This window comes from Calliphora vicina, chromosome 2, assembly GCF_958450345.1.
Source record: "Calliphora vicina chromosome 2, idCalVici1.1, whole genome shotgun sequence".
NCBI classification, from domain to species: Eukaryota; Metazoa; Arthropoda; class Insecta; order Diptera; family Calliphoridae; genus Calliphora; species Calliphora vicina.
Genome location: NC_088781.1, coordinates 1,502,231 through 1,522,375, shown reverse-complemented (window position 1 = coordinate 1,522,375; position 20,145 = coordinate 1,502,231). Strand labels below are relative to the sequence as shown.

At 29.2% G+C, this 20,145-nt stretch overlaps 4 protein-coding genes across 4 annotated transcripts in view; 2 read left to right on the top strand and 2 right to left on the bottom strand.

Moving 5' to 3' along the window:
• Positions 1 to 310: 310 nt before the first annotated feature.
• Positions 311 to 1,169, top strand: Tsen2 (tRNA splicing endonuclease subunit 2). Its single transcript, XM_065499652.1, has 2 exons — positions 311 to 817; positions 873 to 1,169. The coding sequence occupies exons 1-2, from the start codon at positions 337 to 339 to the stop codon at positions 1,145 to 1,147; spliced, it is 756 nt and encodes a 251-aa protein (XP_065355724.1). The 5' UTR covers positions 311 to 336; the 3' UTR covers positions 1,148 to 1,169.
• LOC135950128 (COX assembly mitochondrial protein homolog) overlaps positions 1,117 to 20,145 on the bottom strand; it is a 187,152-nt gene continuing 168,123 nt past the window's right edge. Inside the window, exons 2-3 of the mRNA XM_065499653.1 lie at positions 1,577 to 1,645; positions 1,117 to 1,506 (exon numbers count right to left, since the gene is read on the bottom strand). Coding sequence (XP_065355725.1) covers positions 1,202 to 1,506; positions 1,577 to 1,637 — 366 coding nt within the window. The 5' untranslated portion in view covers positions 1,638 to 1,645 and the 3' untranslated portion in view covers positions 1,117 to 1,201. The remainder of the gene's footprint in view (positions 1,507 to 1,576; positions 1,646 to 20,145) is intronic.
• LOC135951018 (acetylcholine receptor subunit alpha-type acr-16-like) lies at positions 5,865 to 12,030 on the bottom strand. The gene is made up of 4 exons (XM_065500568.1): positions 11,911 to 12,030; positions 11,666 to 11,844; positions 6,348 to 6,999; positions 5,865 to 6,267 (listed from the first exon to the last, which is right to left on the bottom strand). The coding sequence occupies exons 1-4, from the start codon at positions 11,972 to 11,974 to the stop codon at positions 5,921 to 5,923; spliced, it is 1,242 nt and encodes a 413-aa protein (XP_065356640.1). The 5' UTR covers positions 11,975 to 12,030; the 3' UTR covers positions 5,865 to 5,920.
• On the top strand, positions 13,788 to 19,726 carry nAChRbeta3 (nicotinic Acetylcholine Receptor beta3). Its single transcript, XM_065500447.1, has 4 exons — positions 13,788 to 13,970; positions 18,205 to 18,410; positions 18,501 to 19,128; positions 19,205 to 19,726. Exons 1-4 carry the CDS (start codon positions 13,898 to 13,900, stop codon positions 19,603 to 19,605), a joined length of 1,308 nt encoding a protein of 435 aa, XP_065356519.1. The 5' UTR covers positions 13,788 to 13,897; the 3' UTR covers positions 19,606 to 19,726.

The window sequence follows — 20,145 nt, the reverse complement described above, 5'->3', positions numbered from 1 at the left end:
CAAATATATGAGAAATGTACTATTATATGTATTGACTTAAAATTCATATAACTCTTAAACTAAGAGAGAGCAGGGACAAATATTAACGTTTTTGTGCTTCTAATTATGAGAGCTATCAACACCAAAGAAATTATAAAAATGCAAGCTGTTTCGCTGATCTTGATTTATACCGAAATTTTATACATATTTATCAAAAATAATCAAAATAATTTAAAAAGTACTTTTTTATTAAGCAGTCAGCAAAAGTACTAAATTGATGTGGTATCGTCCCGTCCCAACAATATAGTTGGCAATAATTTTGCTAATAATCTCTAGTAATTTTTACACTTAACAATAATGTTTTTTGCACCACATCTTAAACGTAAAAGAGGCGCTAACAACAAATGGCTGGTGAAACCTTTTCCTAACATTGAATCTAATAAAAAATATGAGGGTATATTTACTGGAATATCTGTGGAAGTTAGTGCCAAAGACGACATTATAGCTATTTATGACAATGGTTTTTATGGTAAAGGAAGTCAGTCCAGAAGTATCCCAAAAGTTGTGATGCAAACTGCAACTTCCAGGGAAGAGCTGAAAAGTGATAATGATGTGGAGGAGTCCTTAAGTTTAAGCTTGGAAGAGGCTTTCTTTTTGGGTTATTATCTGAATGTACTTAAAATATATGATTTAGAGAGTACAGAAATGGAATATCAAAGTTTTCTACAAGTTTGTATGAAAGTCAATGAATTATTTGTAGAATCACTGGCTTCATATTTATACTTAAAGTCAAAGGGATGGGTTGTGAAGAGTGGCTTAAAATTTGGAGGCAACTATTGTAAGTAAAACTAAAATTTAAAATAAACATAGATTTGTTAATAATTTTTGTTTAGTAATTTATCGCAGGGGGCCACGTTTCTATCATGCCAGCTTCGTGGTCGCTTTACATACTCCTTTAGACACAGAACACTTGGATTCTAAAAATCTTAAAGGTTTGCAGCGCATTGCCGAAACTTCCGATAAAGATGTACTTATACTTGAGGTACATAAACCCTCTAATTTTCATTTTTTTAATACAGATGCTATATCAAATATAGAAATATCCGAAATGGTAATAAGAAGATTTAATTGCACATATTTTGTTCAAAATCAAAATATAAGAAAGTAAACTTTTATTTTTCTCAACCAAATGCTAAACTTTTATTTTCTACATTATTTATTACTACATCCTTTCCACTCTATGTTTCTTTGGTATTCCGGTACGTCTGTATTCTGAACGTTCTTGCAAATAAATTTGTTTGCATTCCTCTTTAAATGCGTCATTGCTATACCAAGTCGTGAGGCAATCTCTTAAAGCTGAATTTTGTTTGCGACATGTTGCCACCATCAATATACCCTGGTCCTTGCAGCAGGTTTCAAATGCTTTCACCTCAGTATTACAGTGGAACTCTTTGGCTCTATCACGCATAATTTTGGGTATAAGAACTTCCACCTCAACTTTGCGTAGGGAGCGATCATTAGGGTCACCTATGAAAGATTCAAGAAATATGATAAATTATTTAAATCTCAATACCTATACATATTATACGGTGCTTACCCTTGCCGTGAGGATTTTTTGGGTCAAATGTATTAATTCCAGCTCCTGCTTCCACATTCATTTTATTTTCTTTTCTATGTATAAATGTTATAATTTAATGAAATTGCCGTAACTGTGCAGCTGTGCAATGATGATAAACATGTTTTTATTATTATCGTCAGCTGATTAAAGTCTCTATAAGAGTCAACTAAACTTAGCAAAAGATAAGGGCAGGGTTGCCCAAATACTTATTCATATGTATTTCTTTTTGGAAAATAAAAATACAATCAAAACAAATATTGTTGAAAATAATTAATAATAAAAAAAAACATGTTAAAATATAGATATTGAAGATTTTGATTGTTGTATTTTTATACCCATGTATGTATAACTTTGTCATTTGGTTTGTAATTTCCACATTTTTCATTTGCGAACCCATAATGTACATACGAGGAGCTGCAAAACAAAAGTTACATCAGATCAAGTTTAAAAACATTCAGTTAAAAAAAACGCATAAAGAACGTAATTTTTAACAAAAGGTTCTTTTTTCAATATAATAATGGTTTTATATCAAACATCGTTGACATTTTATGTGGTGACTTATGGCAGTTAGATGTATCTATTGATATGTAAGAAACTTGTTACCATTTCCAGGTCGTGCAGATTTTTAAAGGGGAGAAATAAAAAAAATTTTAAATGAGCAAAAAAGTATCTTTTGTTCTGCGGCTCCTCATATATTTTGTATCCTAGTCGATAAAGCCATGTCCGTTTGTCTGTTGAAATCTACATGCGAAGTGCTTAAATAACTTAAATAACAAACATGATTGATACATCAATATATCGGGAATAGTCCAGGTTCGGTTGCTATTTAATGGCTGGGATATAAGCAAAACACCACGAATACCCCGATTTTTGCCTATATCTCGAATGCTAATTCATGTTCATAGACAATATGAATATCACAAGAAATTTTAAACACAACGAATCGGTGGTATATAATCAAAAAACAACGAATATCCAACATCCACGAAAAAATCACGAAAACCTATAGTGCCGGTCAATAAAATAGTACCAATGACCATGTCTTTGTTCAAGCTAGTGAAAAAAAATATTTTATGCGTATTATTTTAAAGTAAGTATGCAATACTGTTATACTATATTCTCTCTGATCGAAATTATAAAAAAAGCTGCATCAGTACAGTCATTGAAATAGCACCGAATTACAAAAATTCTTTAAAAAAATAAATAGTGATTTAATAGTTGAAATAAAAGGATAATTCACAGAAGGTAAGATTTTTTTTTATTAAAAATAAAATAATTCATCACATATTTTATTATTTATTTTCATAGAAATGGGACTTGGAAAGCATTGTACATCTGAAAAACGTTCTTTTATAAAAAAATGTTTCAGAGCATAAGGTGAACTAAGTGTGTCCGCAAGTGTTGAATCTTTGGAGTTTGCTAGAATTCATTGCCATCTAAAAAGTGGAGAAATGTTCTTTGGACAGATAAATCCAAAGTTGATTTATTTGGAGGAAAAGGATCACGTTCTTACTTCACAACAAAAACCATTAAACATGGTGGTTCTAGTATTATGGTATGGTGCTTTTCCTACTATGGAGTTGGAACCATATATTGGATCAAAACAATCAATGACGTAATGCTTTCATATGTGTCTGAGGAAATGCCAGTAATGAAGCCCTTTGGATGGCTGTTCTGGAAATCTGGAACTTAATTTCGAAGGAAAGGTGCCAAAATCTGGCGAAAACGATGCAAAAACGTTGTGCAGAGGTTAATGGCAATAATGGTCACGCAACAAAAAATATTAATTTCAATATGAGAGATACCATAAAAATACTGATGTCCAAATCTTTAATACAATAAGAACTGTAGTGCTATTTTTTTGGCTGAGTATTTCTTAAGTTGTTTCAAAAAAGTAAAAAATTTTTAATAAAATAAAAAAACAAATCAACAGCTCGTTATTTAATATTGTTTCTAGGGTTTTTAATTTCCCGACCTTTTTCTACCCGGCTATTCCCGAAATATATAATGATACTGTAAATTAGGAATATTATAACCAAATTTCATATAAAAACTTAGTTTTAGAATTATTAAATATCAGAGATTCGAATTAATTAATACAATTTGTGCTTAATTCACTAAAATCTTAATCCGTAATTAAAGAATATCAGCCTTTCAGTCCATAAATCCATTCCTAATATTGAATTTTTTAGATTCATTCCAAAGCCTTTGTTTAAAATGAATTAATTTTAAAGTTAATTAATAATAGAATTTATTCAAACTTTTAATGATTAAATTTTTGTTAAATCAAATCATTTACAAAATTAATTGAAAAAATTGTCTTAAGCCTAGATTTGAATTGAAGAAGAATTTAATAAATTTTTTAAGCTATTTAGATATGGATTTGAAGAAGAAATTTAAAGAAATTAGAATGATTCAATAAGAAATAAATTCTATAAATAATGAATTCTTTTTTTAAATTTTCATACGAAAAACCCCAAATAAATAATAATAAGCGGTCTATTATTACCGAGATATAAGCAAAAAACTGTAAAATACTTTTCACTGTTTTTTGGTGAAAAAAATAGAGTTCTAACTTGTTTTCTATGTATTTTCGTCAGTTTTTAATTCCCGGGATTCCCGACTAAAAATCCCGGGAATCGGGTAGTGAAAAATTGGCAAAATTCCCGGGAAATTTGTACCGGGAATTCCCGGGATAAAAACCCTAATTGTTTCACAGTCTTAGTTTGACCTATTTACAAATATCTAACGGATAATTATTTTTTTAACCGCAGCTGTATATCTCGATTACTAAGTCGGGAGACATACATATATTTTAACTGGAATTCTTTTTTCACTAACATTTTTTTTCAACAATTATTTTACGCACAAGATTTGTTTTCACTAAAAAAATAGTTTTTCAAGTGAATATATTCTATATAAAATTCTTCGATAAATGAAAATATTTTGAGTCGTTATCAGTTGGAATCGGTACTGGACTGGAAATGATAAATGAAAGAAAAAAGTCCTGAATCGTTGTCCACAATACTTACCTGTTAATAAAAAATTTGCACTAACATTGGACCTAATGTATGTACATTAGGGTTGCCCCAAAATTTAAGTTGCGGATGTTCCCACCTAAAATGAAAATTTAATTCATTCTAAGACTACGTTTTGAATTTTTTTCGTCCTGGGGTCAATATTTGGCGAGCTGGATCGAAGGATAAAAAGGTCCTTTTTTGAGGTTTTTTACATTTTTTCCATATTTCTTCCAAAGGAAGTATATGTAAATTTGGTATCATATGAAAGGTCTTTGAGAGACGCATTCAACTGGTTAAAAGAAATTTAAAAAAAAAAAATTTTAATTAAAAAATTTTAAAAATTTTCGACAAAATTTTAGTTTTTTTTAATTTTTTCATAGAATTTATTCAAATACATAGATGAAATTTCTTGATCAGAAACATCATGTAATTTCACCGAAATGGTTTTTCTCGTTTTTTAAAATTCAGTCCAGTTCAATGTTTATTCAAATTTGTTTAAACCCAATTTCATCCCTATCTGTTAAGCAGTTTTTCACATGTTACTTAAAATTAACAACAACATTCCAAAGGAATAACATTAAAATAATCATTATAGCGCGATGTATAGTAAATATTTTAGCTTAAATTTAAATATTCGTAGTGTAACAAAAGAAAAGTATAAGAATTTATACATCGATGGAAAGCTTATAAAATTTGAGTTATTTTGATGCCCATACATATACTATGAATTGAGTACAGAGATTGTCAGATAGGGATGAAATTAGGTTTAAACAAATTTGAATAAACATTGAACTGGATTGAATTTTAAAAAACGAGAAAAACCATTTCGGTGAAATTACATGATGTTTATGATCAAGAAATTTCATCTATGTATTTGAATAAATTCTATGAAAAAATTAAAAAAAACTAAAATTTTGGCGAAAATTTTTAAAATTTTTTAATTAAAATTTTTTTTTTTTAAATTTCTTTTAACTAATTCAATGCGTCTCTCAAAGACCTTTCATATGATACCAAATTTACATATACTTCCTTTGGAAGAAATATGGAAAAAATGTAAAAAACCTCAAAAAAGGACCTTTTTATCCTTTGATCCAGCTCGCCAAATATTGACCCCAGGACGAAAAAATTTCAAAACGTAGTCTTAGAATGAATCAAATTTTCATTTTAGGCGGGAACATCGATACCTTATTTTTTCTCCATACAAACGGGGCCACCCTAATGTACATATTTTAATTTTAAAGTTCGTATTTATGTATATATGTATGTAAATATTTAATAATATGTTAGTGATTGTATTTAATTGTTATACGAAACATACTGATGCTAAAACTAAGAATACAAAACTAAACGATATAAATGCTAAAATATTTAATATTTTAGCAAATCTTAACCAATCATTCGTCGATAAATTGCGATCAATTAAACTGGAAGTATCGTCCAATTTCACCTCCTCAAATTGACCATTTATTTCCGCATGAGCGTTATTTTTGGATTCAATCGGTACCAAATGCAAGGTAAAGGAAAAATTTAAAAATCTTTCTATAAAATATGGTAAATACCATTTAAAACTTGAACGGACAGCAAAGAGAGAAAACACAGCCAAAAGTTGGGTCATGGTGACCATAACGAGACTTGTACTAAAGAAGATGACTGGAAATATAGAAGCATACACATACATATATATATATTTTTAAGTCAGTATCAAATTATCAATAAAATAAGTTATCTACCTATATAGGGGGTTCCATGAAAATGTGCAATATTCTTGGCAAAATATATCAATTGCCATGATATAAGTATTAACGATAAACCATTTAACCATAATTTTTCCGTTCTGTTCGGCTCCATTCTCAAAGTTATTAGTGTGAACAGTATTACAATTAAAGCAGGAATACGAAATATTACCACATATGATGATTGTCTCTCAAAGGTTATATTATAGTCCATAGTTACATACGGTTGTAGACAACAGGAGTAATATTTACTGGTGTGGGATGCATTGTAATGCTTTATTTTATATTCCATATTTTTCATATCAATGGACCTAAAAGACATACTTGAATTCGGTTCAAAATGCATAATGTCCAGTTCCAAGCCATCAAATGTCCACGAACCTAAGCTTATTGTGCACTTGTGTTCATCATGTGGCCAATTTTTCATGTCGGCACTACAAAATACATTAACTTCTATGGAATCACTCCAGAAAACAACACCATCATTTTTGACCGTTACAAAGCCATTACGATTCATTCGAATAAATTTATCGGGAGCATTGTTGTAGAATTCCATATCGGGCACCCATATGTATCTTTGACTTATAGGTATATGACTAATGTTGCCATAACTCTGAGGATTCCAGACCAATTTAGGATCACGCCATTTCTGAACGAGGACGAAAAAGTAATTGCAGAGATTAATCAAAGATTTGTTTCATATTTTTATCTTGAAATACTCATATTGTAGTTTTAGATCTAGTAAGTAAACATTGTATGTGTAAATCAAAGCTAATCTGTAGTTTCTCTAGGAGGAAGAGAACTAACACAAAATTTGTCACTTGACTAGTTCCAAAATGATAGAACGGACACTTCATATAAATGGGACATGTCACTATAACATGGTGATATCCAAGGAGGTCTTAAAATTACATCTTTTAAGCAGTGTTAGGTCACGGAACTAACCAAAACGCACATGCTCTGTTTTGGATATTTTGTATTCTGGTCATTTGATTAAAATTATATGGCAGTATTTTTCACCAGATTTGTTTAAAATTAATTGATATGTCATATTTTCATATGTCACGGAACTGGTTCGTTTAAAACATAGCTGTAACTTGTGAATAAAATACAAAATATAAATATTTTTTATATTATTTTAGTTTTTGTTTCCAATTATAAATATTTATTTTCCAAATTATTTATTAGTTAAATAAAGTATTTGTCTAATTTATTAATAATATTTACAGTTAAATTTATGCATATTTATATATTTTTAAAACCAAATAAATTATAAATAAAATCATTTTATATTAGTTTAATTAAATTATATTGATATTTTTTTTAGAAAATAGTAAAATTTTATATATTCAAATAAAACAAAGTTGAATAAAATTTAAATTTATTTCATTTAGATACAAATAAAATCAACTAATTTCTTTGGAATATTTATTCAAACAAAACACAAAAAACTAAAATTATTCAAACAAAAAATGATTGAATAGAAATAATTCTAATAAAACTTTAGAAATATTTTTATTTCTCACAAATTTGAAACAAATAATTTTATTTTTCCAAAAATTACTGAATAGAAATAATTCTAATAAATGTTAAAGAATATATTTATTTCACAATAATACTGCTGTAAAATATCTTCTGATTGCATTCTGAGTTGAAAAAGTTATTTTCGAAACGAATTACAAATTTTTTTTAGATTTAACTTGTTTTTTCTTAGTTTAGGAATGGAAAAATTCCGGGTAATTGGAACCCTAGTTCTCTGATATCTAATATTTTATTTTTAAAAACTACTACTTAATCATTGATTATCACTAGAATATGGACACAGATTAATGGTTTCAATTGGAGGTTTATTATTAATTTAAATTGTGAAGAACAAAATTCATGAATTATTTTTAAAAACTGTTTTTAAAGTAACTAGTTGTTCAAAAAGATCGTCTTACATGGCATTCCTCGTAGGACTATTTAATAACCCTGCAAGTGAAATTAGACGTTCAAAATATCGTTGAATTTTTTTTGAGCATTGTTTTTGTTTATTTATAGCAAACGAAGGATCTTTTTCATAATCCTCGGAAGAAAAATCTTTATCGTCCGAGCTCATTTTCACAAACAAAAATATTTTTTTATAAAATTGTTCAAAAATTTGTTGTTAAAATATTTGACTTTATTTTCACAAATAAAATTATTCAAAGAAAATTTCTATGAATAAAAAAGTATTCTAAAATTTTTTGTTGAATATTTAAATATTTTTCTTTTTTTTTGGAGAAATAAAATTATTCAAAGAAAATTGCTTTGAATAAAATCTATCAACAAATTTTCGAATAAGTAAAATAATATTTTATTCATAACTAGTTGAATAAACTAAATTAATATTTCATTTTTACTATAAAAATATAATTTGAAAATAATTACATGTTTTCATATTGATTAGAATATTTTAAAATCTATTCATTATATAATAAATAAAATACAACTTATTGTTACTAAAATACAAATACTATTAAGGAGTGAGATCGAAAAATTCTTAACACACGTTTTTCATTACATTTTTTAACCCAAGTATTATTTGAATTTTTTTTTGATCAAGTTACCTTTGAAAAACATGTCAGTTATTATGTGTAATGTCAATTATATTAATTTTTTTGTTAATCTGATTAAAATGAGTGACCAGAAAAAAGTGCGTACTGAAATTATTAAATATTTTCAACAAAACCCAACTTGGTCTTACAAAAAGTTGGCCAAGCATACAAAGGTCTGCCGTCAAACTGTTTCCAATGTTATTAAACAGTACCGGGAGAACTTGTCAGTTGATAGAAAACCTGGTTCAGGTAGAAGGAATGGTCCACATGATGTTTCTAAAGCCAAAAAAATAGAACGCATTTTCAAAAGAGCTCCCAACACATCCGGTAGGAAAGCAGCCCGGTTAGCTCAGTGCTCGGACTATTTGGTACGAAAAGTTAAAGCTAATGCAGGTTTAAAAACATACAAGGCTCAAAAAGTTCCTGACAGGAACGCTACTAAAAATTTAGAGGCCAAAAACAGAGCACGGAAATTGAAGTCAAGTTTTATAAAAAAATATTCTTGCTGCATAATGGATGACGAAACGTATGTTCTGGCAGATTTTTCGCAACTTCTAGGTCAAAAATTTTATGTTGCTGATGCTCGAGGGAATGTTGAAGAAAAGTTTAGGACCCAAAAGCAGACAAAATTTCCCAGAAAGTTCTTGGTATGGCAAGCAATATGCAGTTGCGGCAAAAGAAGCCACTCATTTGTTACAACGGGCTCTATAAATACCGAAATTTACATCAAGGAATGTTTACAAAAAAGGCTGCTTCCATTCATAAGACTTCATAATGTGTCCACTTATTTTTGGCCTGACTTGGCATCCTGTCACTATGGCAAACAAGCCCTTGAGTGGTACAAGAACAATAATGTGGTATTTGTACCAAGAGAGGCAAATCCTCCAAACTGCCCGGAGCTAAGGCCAGTGGAGAGATATTGGGCTCTTGTTAAAAGAGAATTGAAGAGTACAAAAAAGGTGTCCAAAAGTGTGGTAGATTTTAAACGGAGATGGACTACATGTTCGAGCAAAGTGACAGAAAGCACTATAAAAACGTTAATGGAAGGGTTTCCGAAAAAGGTTCAAAATTTCATCACTAGTGATTAAAACTATAAAAATAATTTTTTTTGTAAATTGTAATAATAATTTCAATCAAATAAAAAAAAAATTAAAGCTGTAAGTTTAGTGGTTTCTTTTTTATAAACATATATGTATGTTAAGAATTTTTCGATCTCACTCCTTAGTATAATTTTATAAATGTTTATTAAAAACTTTTAAGTATAATTTATTTAATATCGTATTCTATTGAAATCAAATAATATTTAATGCTTTATATTCTAAATAGATATATACTAATTAGTATCCTATTTTGAATTATATAGAATGATTTCAATATAAATTTATTTTTTTAAATATAACTAAAATTCAAAAATAATTAAGTTTTTGGAAATATTTTGAATAAAAATATTCACAATTTACAGCTATGGTTTAAAACAATTGATAGGTAATGATAACCCCCTGGTTATACCTGATAAATTTTTATCATGATAAACTTCAAAATGGTTGTCTAGATATAAAAATTATCAGGTATAGTCTCTCCATTTATTACACTATACAACAAAAAAAAAGGAGACAAAAAAAAAGACACGTGTATCGGCGTTTTGAAAGTTTACATCTGAATTTCATTTGAGGGCGGGTTAAAGTTTCCCAACTCTGGCACATTCTTATTGTCAATCGTCATAAGAAACCATGTGATCCTTACATTTTAGGTATAAAATGTATTCAGCAAATTTATGTAAAATGTTACGAAGAACATTTTTGTAGAATATGTTAACCCTCTAAATCCCCAATACATGGGTCTTTTTTGTCCTTCTTTTAAAAAAGAGCAACAAACACCATTAAAAGAGGGATTTAAGGGGTTAAAATGTTCCGCAAAAAAAATTCAACCAGAAAGTCAGAAATAAGATACAACAAAAGAGAGCTTACGGTTAATTTCGTTTTTATTAAGAATTTGGATAGGAAGTCTTCATTAATTACATTTATTTAGCTCTAGGCAATTTCACTTCATTACCATACGCGTTCTTCAGTGGGTGCGCATGTTAAATTTTTGGGGTACTTTAAAATAAAATTCTTAATAAATGCGAAATTAACCCTCGGCTCTCTTTTGTTATGTCTTATTGCTGACTTTCTGGTTGAATTTTCCGTTTTGGTGTATTTAGGGACTTATAGTAAAATTTTACGGATAATATTTTTGCGGAACATTTTAACCCCTGAAATCCCTGTTGTAATGGTGTTTTTTGCTCATTTTTAAATGAAAGACAAAAAAGACCCATGCCTTGAGGATTTAGAGGGTTAACATATTTTACAAAAATATTCTCCGTAACATTATACCTAAAATGTAAGGATCACATGGTTTCTTATGACGATTAACAATAAGAATGTGCCAGAGTTGGAAAACTTTAACCCCCCCCCCCCTCAAATGAAATTCAGATGTAAACTTTCAAAACGCCGATACACGCGTCTTTTTTTTGTCTCCTCTATCAAAATTTATTGGTCGGACCTCGTAATAATTTTTGGTGTTGTATAGTGTTATTATAATTGCTTCGTTATGAAAAAATAGTAAGTGCTTTTGCTCAGACAACACTTTGTATTGACAACAAACGTTTATCATTAATTGTTATGATACATATTTGTCAAGTATAGACAGGGGGTAATATCATTCGAAAATTATTTAACAGTTAAATAAAGTTACACTTACCACCTGCAAAAGTCCAACTAAATGAAACGCTCCATCTTTTTCCCGAAAATCAAAATGCTGTATATCGATATTTACAAATATCATAATGGTTTCGTTAGCATGAGCAGGTCTAGCTGATGGATGATAATTATTTAATATATCTTTCAGTAGAGCATCTCTTGCCTCATTCGCTGGATATACTACAAATCAGTAATTATGTCAATTGATGTACAATTGTTAAACAAAACTATATTTTAAAAACTTACTCTTTTCCGCTGTACTTAATTTTAATGTGGATATTAGAATTAAATTCAAAATTAACCACAACATTTTCTCTGTACTCGTGTTTGAGCCGACTTCAAAGTGTTCCCGTTTGCGTTTGAATATCAACTAAATTTCTCTATTATTTTCTACCATCGTAATGGGCTTGATGATGAATTTGTGATGTTTTAATGCATATTTTTGTACATCTTTATTTCGTATCTCATAATAGAATTTGTATCTTTTCTTTGTCTCGTTGGAGTGTTTTTGTTGGTCTGTGTTGTTGCTCAATTAAGGTGATTGTTGAGAACAACAAATAAATAAATAAATAATGTCTCTTCATCGACTAAATTTAGATATAATGCTGGTGAATATCATAAATAATATTATTTAAACTAAACGTTAAATCTTTAAACAATTACGGGAACCTTACAAGATTTTCTACTTGTACTACAAAACGGGAACAAAGTGATTTTGAAAGTTAATCTTCCTTTAATTGAAAATGTCGCAAAAACGAATTTTCGTAATTTGGGGTAGAATTTTTGAACGAATTTAAAATTTTTTATTTTTAGAACCTTTTTTTTTATTATTAAATTACTTTGGTCACGAGTTTTTGGAAATACATACATACATGTATCTACAATGTATAGATATATCAATATTTTGAGATACATTTATAGGAATACATATATGTATGTAACAATTTTTGTTTATAATCTGATAGGTTTGATTTGATCTATTTACTGATATTTTCAAATTGTCTAAATTTGTGTTGAATCTATTAAAATAATAAAAATATTGTAGTAGAAACTGTAATTTATGAATTGTAATCTTTTTCTGTAAATGAGTGCGGTCTTAGAATATGCAGGTTCGATTTAAACCGTTTAAATTTTTACTTCATAAAGATTGATTTATGGGATGAACTTCTGAATATTGAGTGCATTACTTCATTGAAAAGTTTTTGTAGGAATTCACTTTGCCCCAAATCAAAATAACAAAACTTTAATAAATACCAACGATCCCTTTATAATTAGATAATTAAAACCTTGAAGAACAATTTTGTTAGTTGCCTGGTTATAACTACTAAACATTTCTCGTAGTTTGTAAAAGGTCAAACTCATTTTATTTTATGCTTGCGGCATTTTTAAAATACATATGTATATGTATTTATAAATAAATAATTTATATTGAGAAAAGGATATGTCGAAGCTTTATATTTAGAGGTCACTGTGAATAGCATATTAAATGTCACACCTCTCTACTTAAGGCGACCTTTACATAACAGTAAATTCTGTCAATTATCAGAATGGATACATGACAAGAGTGATGAATGGATTTAGTGCAATTAAACTCGGCATTTTTTGGAATTAATGTAAAATATTTGGGAGTCTAGTACAACCTTATGTTTTTATTGATACTAGGATCGTCCATATTGTGCATATCTAGAAAAAGGAACCTTTTAATCCATATATGTTTCATCAATATTGGTGGACAATAACATACTTAAAAGTTTACCAAAAAAAAAAAAAAAAAAAACGCTGACCTATTTAAATATAAGATAACTTATCTCTGGAATATCGAATTTTGAGATTTGTTTATTTTATATAACACTTCACATTTTGCGGGAGTTATCGCATTGTAGCTACAATTGTAAATACCATTCCATATTAACCATTTATACCCCTATGATATCACAATTTAAAAACAAATCTCTCTCTCTCACTTATAATCTCACACTGATTTCCACTCATATGCTGTTTATCATCGTACTAATTCGTGTCAAGACATTTTCATTCCTCAGTAACGGTCACTCTAAGTTATCGCCAGAGTAAATTTTAGTTCTATATTGAATCTCTTGCTGCAACCATCGCTTAAAATAAAAAACGGGTCTTTTACAAAAAAAAAAAAAAATCTGCAAAATAAATTAATTAAATACACTACTGAGGGTTTCTTAAAGAATTTAATTTGTGATAAAAAAGTAATCAAAAAAAAATGTTTATTTCCTGCCGTGGTGCCACGTTATTTGTATTTGGAATATTTTTACTTTTAGTGCAGGGTGTGATTTGTAAGTTTCAAACAAAGTGAATGTTACTTATTCTTGATTGAATTTATGACAAATTGAAATCTATGGCGATTCAGTAATTTGTATTTGTAAATACGAAGGAAAAGAAAAATTAAAACTGCTTATAGTAATGGACAATAAGTGTTTTCAAATGTTGCAGTATTTTTAAATTGAAATACAATGCAAATTGAATGATACGACTGTGCAATTTGAAAAAAATATGTTTTTTAACTTTAAAAAATATTGTTATACATTTAATCAATATCAGACATCAGACTTGCAATTACATTAGGAAATGTTTCAATTGACCTTAGTAGACATGAACAAATGTAAGACTCATCATTATTTGTGCCTCGATAGGCTGATAGGGGTAATGGGGTAATATGTAAATGAAGTTAAATATTAGCAACCGGAAACTTAGTCTAAACTAGGCATAAAGAAAGTTTGTTTGAGTTCACTACAATGACATGCATACATATATTAAGGGTCTCATTTTATATAACAAATCGACAATTTTTTAAAAAAATGTGTATGGAAATAATCCAAGTTTCAAACCATTTCCCAATATTTTTCGCATAAATTTATAAAATGAGATATTCATACATTGTCTTACATAATATGAACAGGGTGGCGCAAATGAAAAGAAGCGGTTTAAATAGTATATGATTTCTTTATTTTAAAGTCAATTACATTTCTTTATTACACTTTAATAATGAAGAATTTAAGAATTTTCAGCTTCGCATAGTTGCGCTTTTTATAATTATTTTTAAGATTTCCGGAGCAATCGCTTGAATTTCCCCTCGAATATTATATACATTAGAGTGGTCAAAATTCACATTTTATGCGCATTATTTCAACGTACCCAAAATGATGGAAGGCAGGGAAATCATCCTTAATATATGCAAAAATTCAACACCCTATGATAATTGGATCACTCACATCTGTTCATGACATCGGAAAAAATCTTTAAAAAAAATTTAATATACATACATAATTTTTTAATTTTTCAAAAAGGTAAAGTTTACGATATATGTAGTACGTTTTCAATCAGGAATTCTTTTTAAATTTTCATTACATTTTTCCAAAATAGTGTTAATAGGCGAATTAAATGCCGCACATATGTTCATCGTCCTACTTCCAAAATGGTTTATTCTATGATAAATAAATATTAAAATAAAATAAATCTGTTTTATTTTGTAAAACAACTACATATTTTAAATACTGGATTTGTATCGATGTCTCATCGGTGCAAATTAATATATGACGTCATTCAAAAGGAGTAAAATTTCAATCCTACACGATTTGTGTCCATAAAGAAAATCCGTACTAATGACTTTTAAGTGAGCGATGTGTAAAAAAACTTTATTTGTAATTATTTCAAAATAATGTGAGGAATATAAACAGTTATAAATTTAAAAATGTATTTAACTTGTCGCCACTGCCCAGCAAAAACTTTACTTACTTAGTAAGCCAGCAAGTAATATTGCAACCAAGGCATAACTACTTATGATTTGACTGAAACACTACTTACCTTTGTTCGAGATTTTTAAAAACACATACAAAAAAAGAAAAAATATTGCGTTGTGTGGGAATCGAACAGTCACATTATTTGCTTGTGTTTGATAGTCAAGCTGCTAACTCACTGTTCCATGTACGAGTTATTTTATTGTAAGTTAACAATAGTTTTAACATCAGCATATAAATGAATATGATATGAACAAAAAAATGAATGGCTTTGACTGGTGGCGAACCACTAACTAACCACCACTCATTACAAAGTAATGCATGTGGTAACTAGTTGCCATTACAAAAATTCACAAAATTTTTGCAGGGTGAATATAAAGTGTATGTATAACTTGAAATAAGTTTGGTATTATACATTTCATTCCTTACACAATTCAGCATGGTTTGATTTAAAGTACTTTGAAAGCTTTCAGCAAACGTAAATGCATTCCAACTTTTAAGACATTTATAAATTAAACAATTATGTAGTTTAACTTCGAGATATTACTTTGAAATGGATGATTCATTTCAAATAATGGTTAAACTAATATCAAACAGTGAGCACAGTTCCATATTTAAAATATGTATTTTGAAAGCTACGGTTCCGTTTTTAACATTTGCAATAAATATTATGTACAATACTGATATCAAATCATAGGAAACTGTTCATCCGAAAGATCTTTTGTGAAATTTTTCAATATACCCTTCACCATATTTGCATTCTCGGAAAGATGATTTAAACATACGGATCCAAAATATATGTATGTCAGGCTGGGTTGATTTTTTTCATAAAAAATTGAGGAAGCTTTCTTAGAATTTTCCGTAGATTGCGTTTCTGCTATACGATTTTTTACTTTTTTATCGTCCGTACAATTCGACCCAGCTTAATGTATGTATAACGATAGCTTATACTAAAAATATGCCAACTCGAATTTTGGTCATAAAGAATTTTTGATGGCAAGTATCACTCTTATTCCTCATGTCCGGTAAACATTTTAAATGTGTTACACCACCATAGTATGCAGATGTTTGTAACGTCCAAAAATATTAGTCTAACACCTTAAAGTATACCGATCGACTTAGAATCACTTTCGATTAAACGATGTCCGTCCGTCCGTCCATCTGGCTGGTCGGCTGGCTGTCCATGTAAACCTTGTGCGAAGAGTACAGGTCGCAATTTTGAAGATATTTCGATCAAATTTGGTACATATTATTTTTTCGGCCCAAGGAGGAAGTCTATTGAAACTGGCTGAAATCGGTACATTATTTCACCTAGCCCCCATACAAATGTCCTTCCAAAATTGGACTTTATCGGTCATAAATGTTTAATTTATATATGTATCTCCACAAATTCCGCTCCAAATAAGTTTTATATATACAAAATGCATGTCACCAAATTTTGTTACGATCGGTCCATAATTAGTCATAGCTCCCATATAGAGCCGCTTCCGAAAAACACTTTAACGTGCATAAATCGCTTAAAAATGTTGGTATACACACAAAATTCAACATAGTTAACTTTAATATAGACATAAATCACACGACCTGATTTCATGGTGATCGGTCCATAATTGGTCATAGCTCCCATATAAGGCCCACTTCCGAAAATCACTCAAAAATATAAATTATTGAAATTTTAAAAGAAAAATCGGTCTTGACCGACCATACTTTCTTACTTGTTTTTATTTTATATTTTCTTCACATTTTTGTTTTCCTTCTTTGTATTTATAAATACATATCCGATACATATGAAAATAAAAAGTTTTTGAATTATTTTAAAAATTATTGGAATACCGACCGTAAATCAAAAAAATCATTCGTATTTTATAAAAATCGAATACAATTTTTGTTTAGACCATGATACAACCATTAGAAGGTAGAATCACTAGGGAGAGAGTTTAAAATGCTATGCCTTGTTACGTCAAATAATAGAAAAATAAAAAACAGAAATCCAAAAATACGAATAATAACAAATGAAAATTGAGAAATATTTTCTTTATATTTGAAATACAGTTCAATATAATCGGAGTCATTGAAATGATGCATGCAAATCCGTGAATGTTTCTTCAGCTCAACACCGCAGGCTGCACTACATTCTTTAATTTTATTTTCAAATTTGTTAAAATAAACATTTAAATTGAATTTAAATTATTTTTCAATTTAGTTAATTTTTGATGTTTTTTTTTCAATTGTACTTTTATTTTTTATTTTATATTAGTCTGACAATTCAAGGCATGTAGAATTGAGAACATATTTTGTAGTGATTCTACCTTTTATTGTTATATTATGGTTTAGACGATGAAATTGTATTAAGATGATACTGGATTTTTTGACAAATATTAATACTCAGTATTGTCGTCTATTTGTTGAAAACCTTATGTGATGTTTTTCTATAGCAAACGAGTACTTTGAGTGGAAATTTAACATGTTTTTTGTTATTGTAACAAAAACGCTATAGAAAAACAGCAGATTGGTCTGTTGTCAAAAACCTAACTCTTGCAGCAATAAAATACGTGTTAGTCAAAATGTATTTTGTTGTTGTATGAGACATATGATTTGTTGTATTTTTGTTTAACAATACGGAGTGGAGTGTCTCCTCTCTATGTATAAATCTCTATGACTGTAACTTTCAACATTTTAATACAATAAATATAAAGAGGTCGGTCGTATTATCAACGCAAATTTTGTATTCGTACTTTGTGAACTTAATATATAATCAAATTTATTTATTTAGCCGATGATGGTGGCAACAACAACGATTCATATAATATCACCACCTTGGATCGTTTGCATGTGCAATTATTTACAAACTACGATAAGACGGCACATCCCATGGCTACACCCACACAAAGGACAAATACAACAATATTTCTGTCAATCGGCTACATCGATATCGATGAGCTCAATGGCAAAATGACCTTACACGGATGGATTACTCTTGTAAGTAACTGCGGAAATACAATAACAATCTGTCTAAACAAATAAATAATTTAAATTTATATCTCACGACACAAACAAAAACAACACTAGAGTTGGAAAGATGGTGGACGTACATGGCGGTCCGATTACTTTGATAATATAACCACAATACATTTACGCTCGCGTGAAATTTGGAAACCCGACATCACTCTACTCAATAGTGCTGGCAATGAGGGTGATTATATGGGTGATACTCAGGCCCTGTTGTCATTTGATGGTAGTTTTATATGGGTACCTCCAGTCGTCTATACGGCCTATTGTAATTTAAATTTAAAATTCTGGCCTTATGATACGCAAACGTGTAAACTGAAAATTGGCACTTGGACTATGACCAATATTTTCCCGAAATTTGTGGAAATAAATGAAACCTTGGACTATTCATCTCTTGTGAAATCCACCGAGTGGGATATAAGCGATGCTAAGGCGGAATATATCACCCAAGACTTCTACAGTTATCTAGAGTACACTTTCAAATTACAAAGGCAATCGTCTATGTATTCTGCTGTGATCTTTACTCCCGCTTCTTGCATCATACTGTTGTGTCTCTCAACATTTTGGTTGCCTCCCCAAATGGGTGAAAAAATACTGCTAAATGGTATTGTTATTGTGGTTGTGGCTGCTTTCCTCATGTATTTTGCTCAAATGCTGCCCATATTGGCAGAAAATACGCCTTTAGTTGGTAAGTTTAACTGAAAATATGTATGTTGGAAAGACTCAACTGAATTAAAACATATCCATATCCATTACCTTTCCAGTTCTATTCTATAGCTCCAGTTTGCTTATGCTAAGCTTGTCCACCATAATTTCAGTCGTTGTTCTATATCTTTCGACTGCCAAACATAAGAAACGTGTTCCGGAGTTCCTGAAAAATGTTCTGAACGGTGTTTTGGGTCGAGTTCTTCTTCTCAGTCAGTTCTCCTTGGAAGCCGAACCTCATTCTCTATTAAATAATGGCACTAAGGAGTTGGGAGAACATGTCTATGATAATCCAGATCAAAGTGAAACTCCTGATCCCACACATGTCAATCCTAGTCAAATACCTTCAAGTCGTTCCATACAATTCGATTGGGTTCTATTAGCCACCGCATTCGATCGCATATGTTTCTTGATCTACTGTTTCCTTTTTATGATTTTGGCAATTGTTTATTCTGTATAATTTGTATCCCTTGGTATATTTAAATAATTCCAAATATTGTATATTTTAATCTTGTATGTAGTATTTAAATGTCAAAAAGTGAAGAAATATATTTAATCCCACATTGTTGTATTAAAAACAATTTACGTATAAATTACTGATTAATCGTTTCAGGGAACAAATTAGAATTTTATTGCTAAATATGTTTTTTTTAGTCGAGAAATAAATCTCAATCTATAATATTCACCTTTTGTAAATAAATATCGGTAATTTGTATAAAAGAAAACCAAAGAAAATTTTAATAAATTCGTAATTATGCATTAAAGCAAGAAAAATATAAAAACACCAGAAGTTAAAAGTTTCGAAGTGATTGCAGATTTTCATATGAAAAATCAATATTTGATCAGAATAAGTATGAGTGATTGATTACAGATTGATCTACTTTTCTCGATTTAAATTATTTTTAAAGTTATTGGTGAATTACATTTGTTAAAATGTTTATATAAAAATAAAATTTTGTATTTTGCTGTGTCGTTTTTAAAAAATTTAAATCTTACTTTA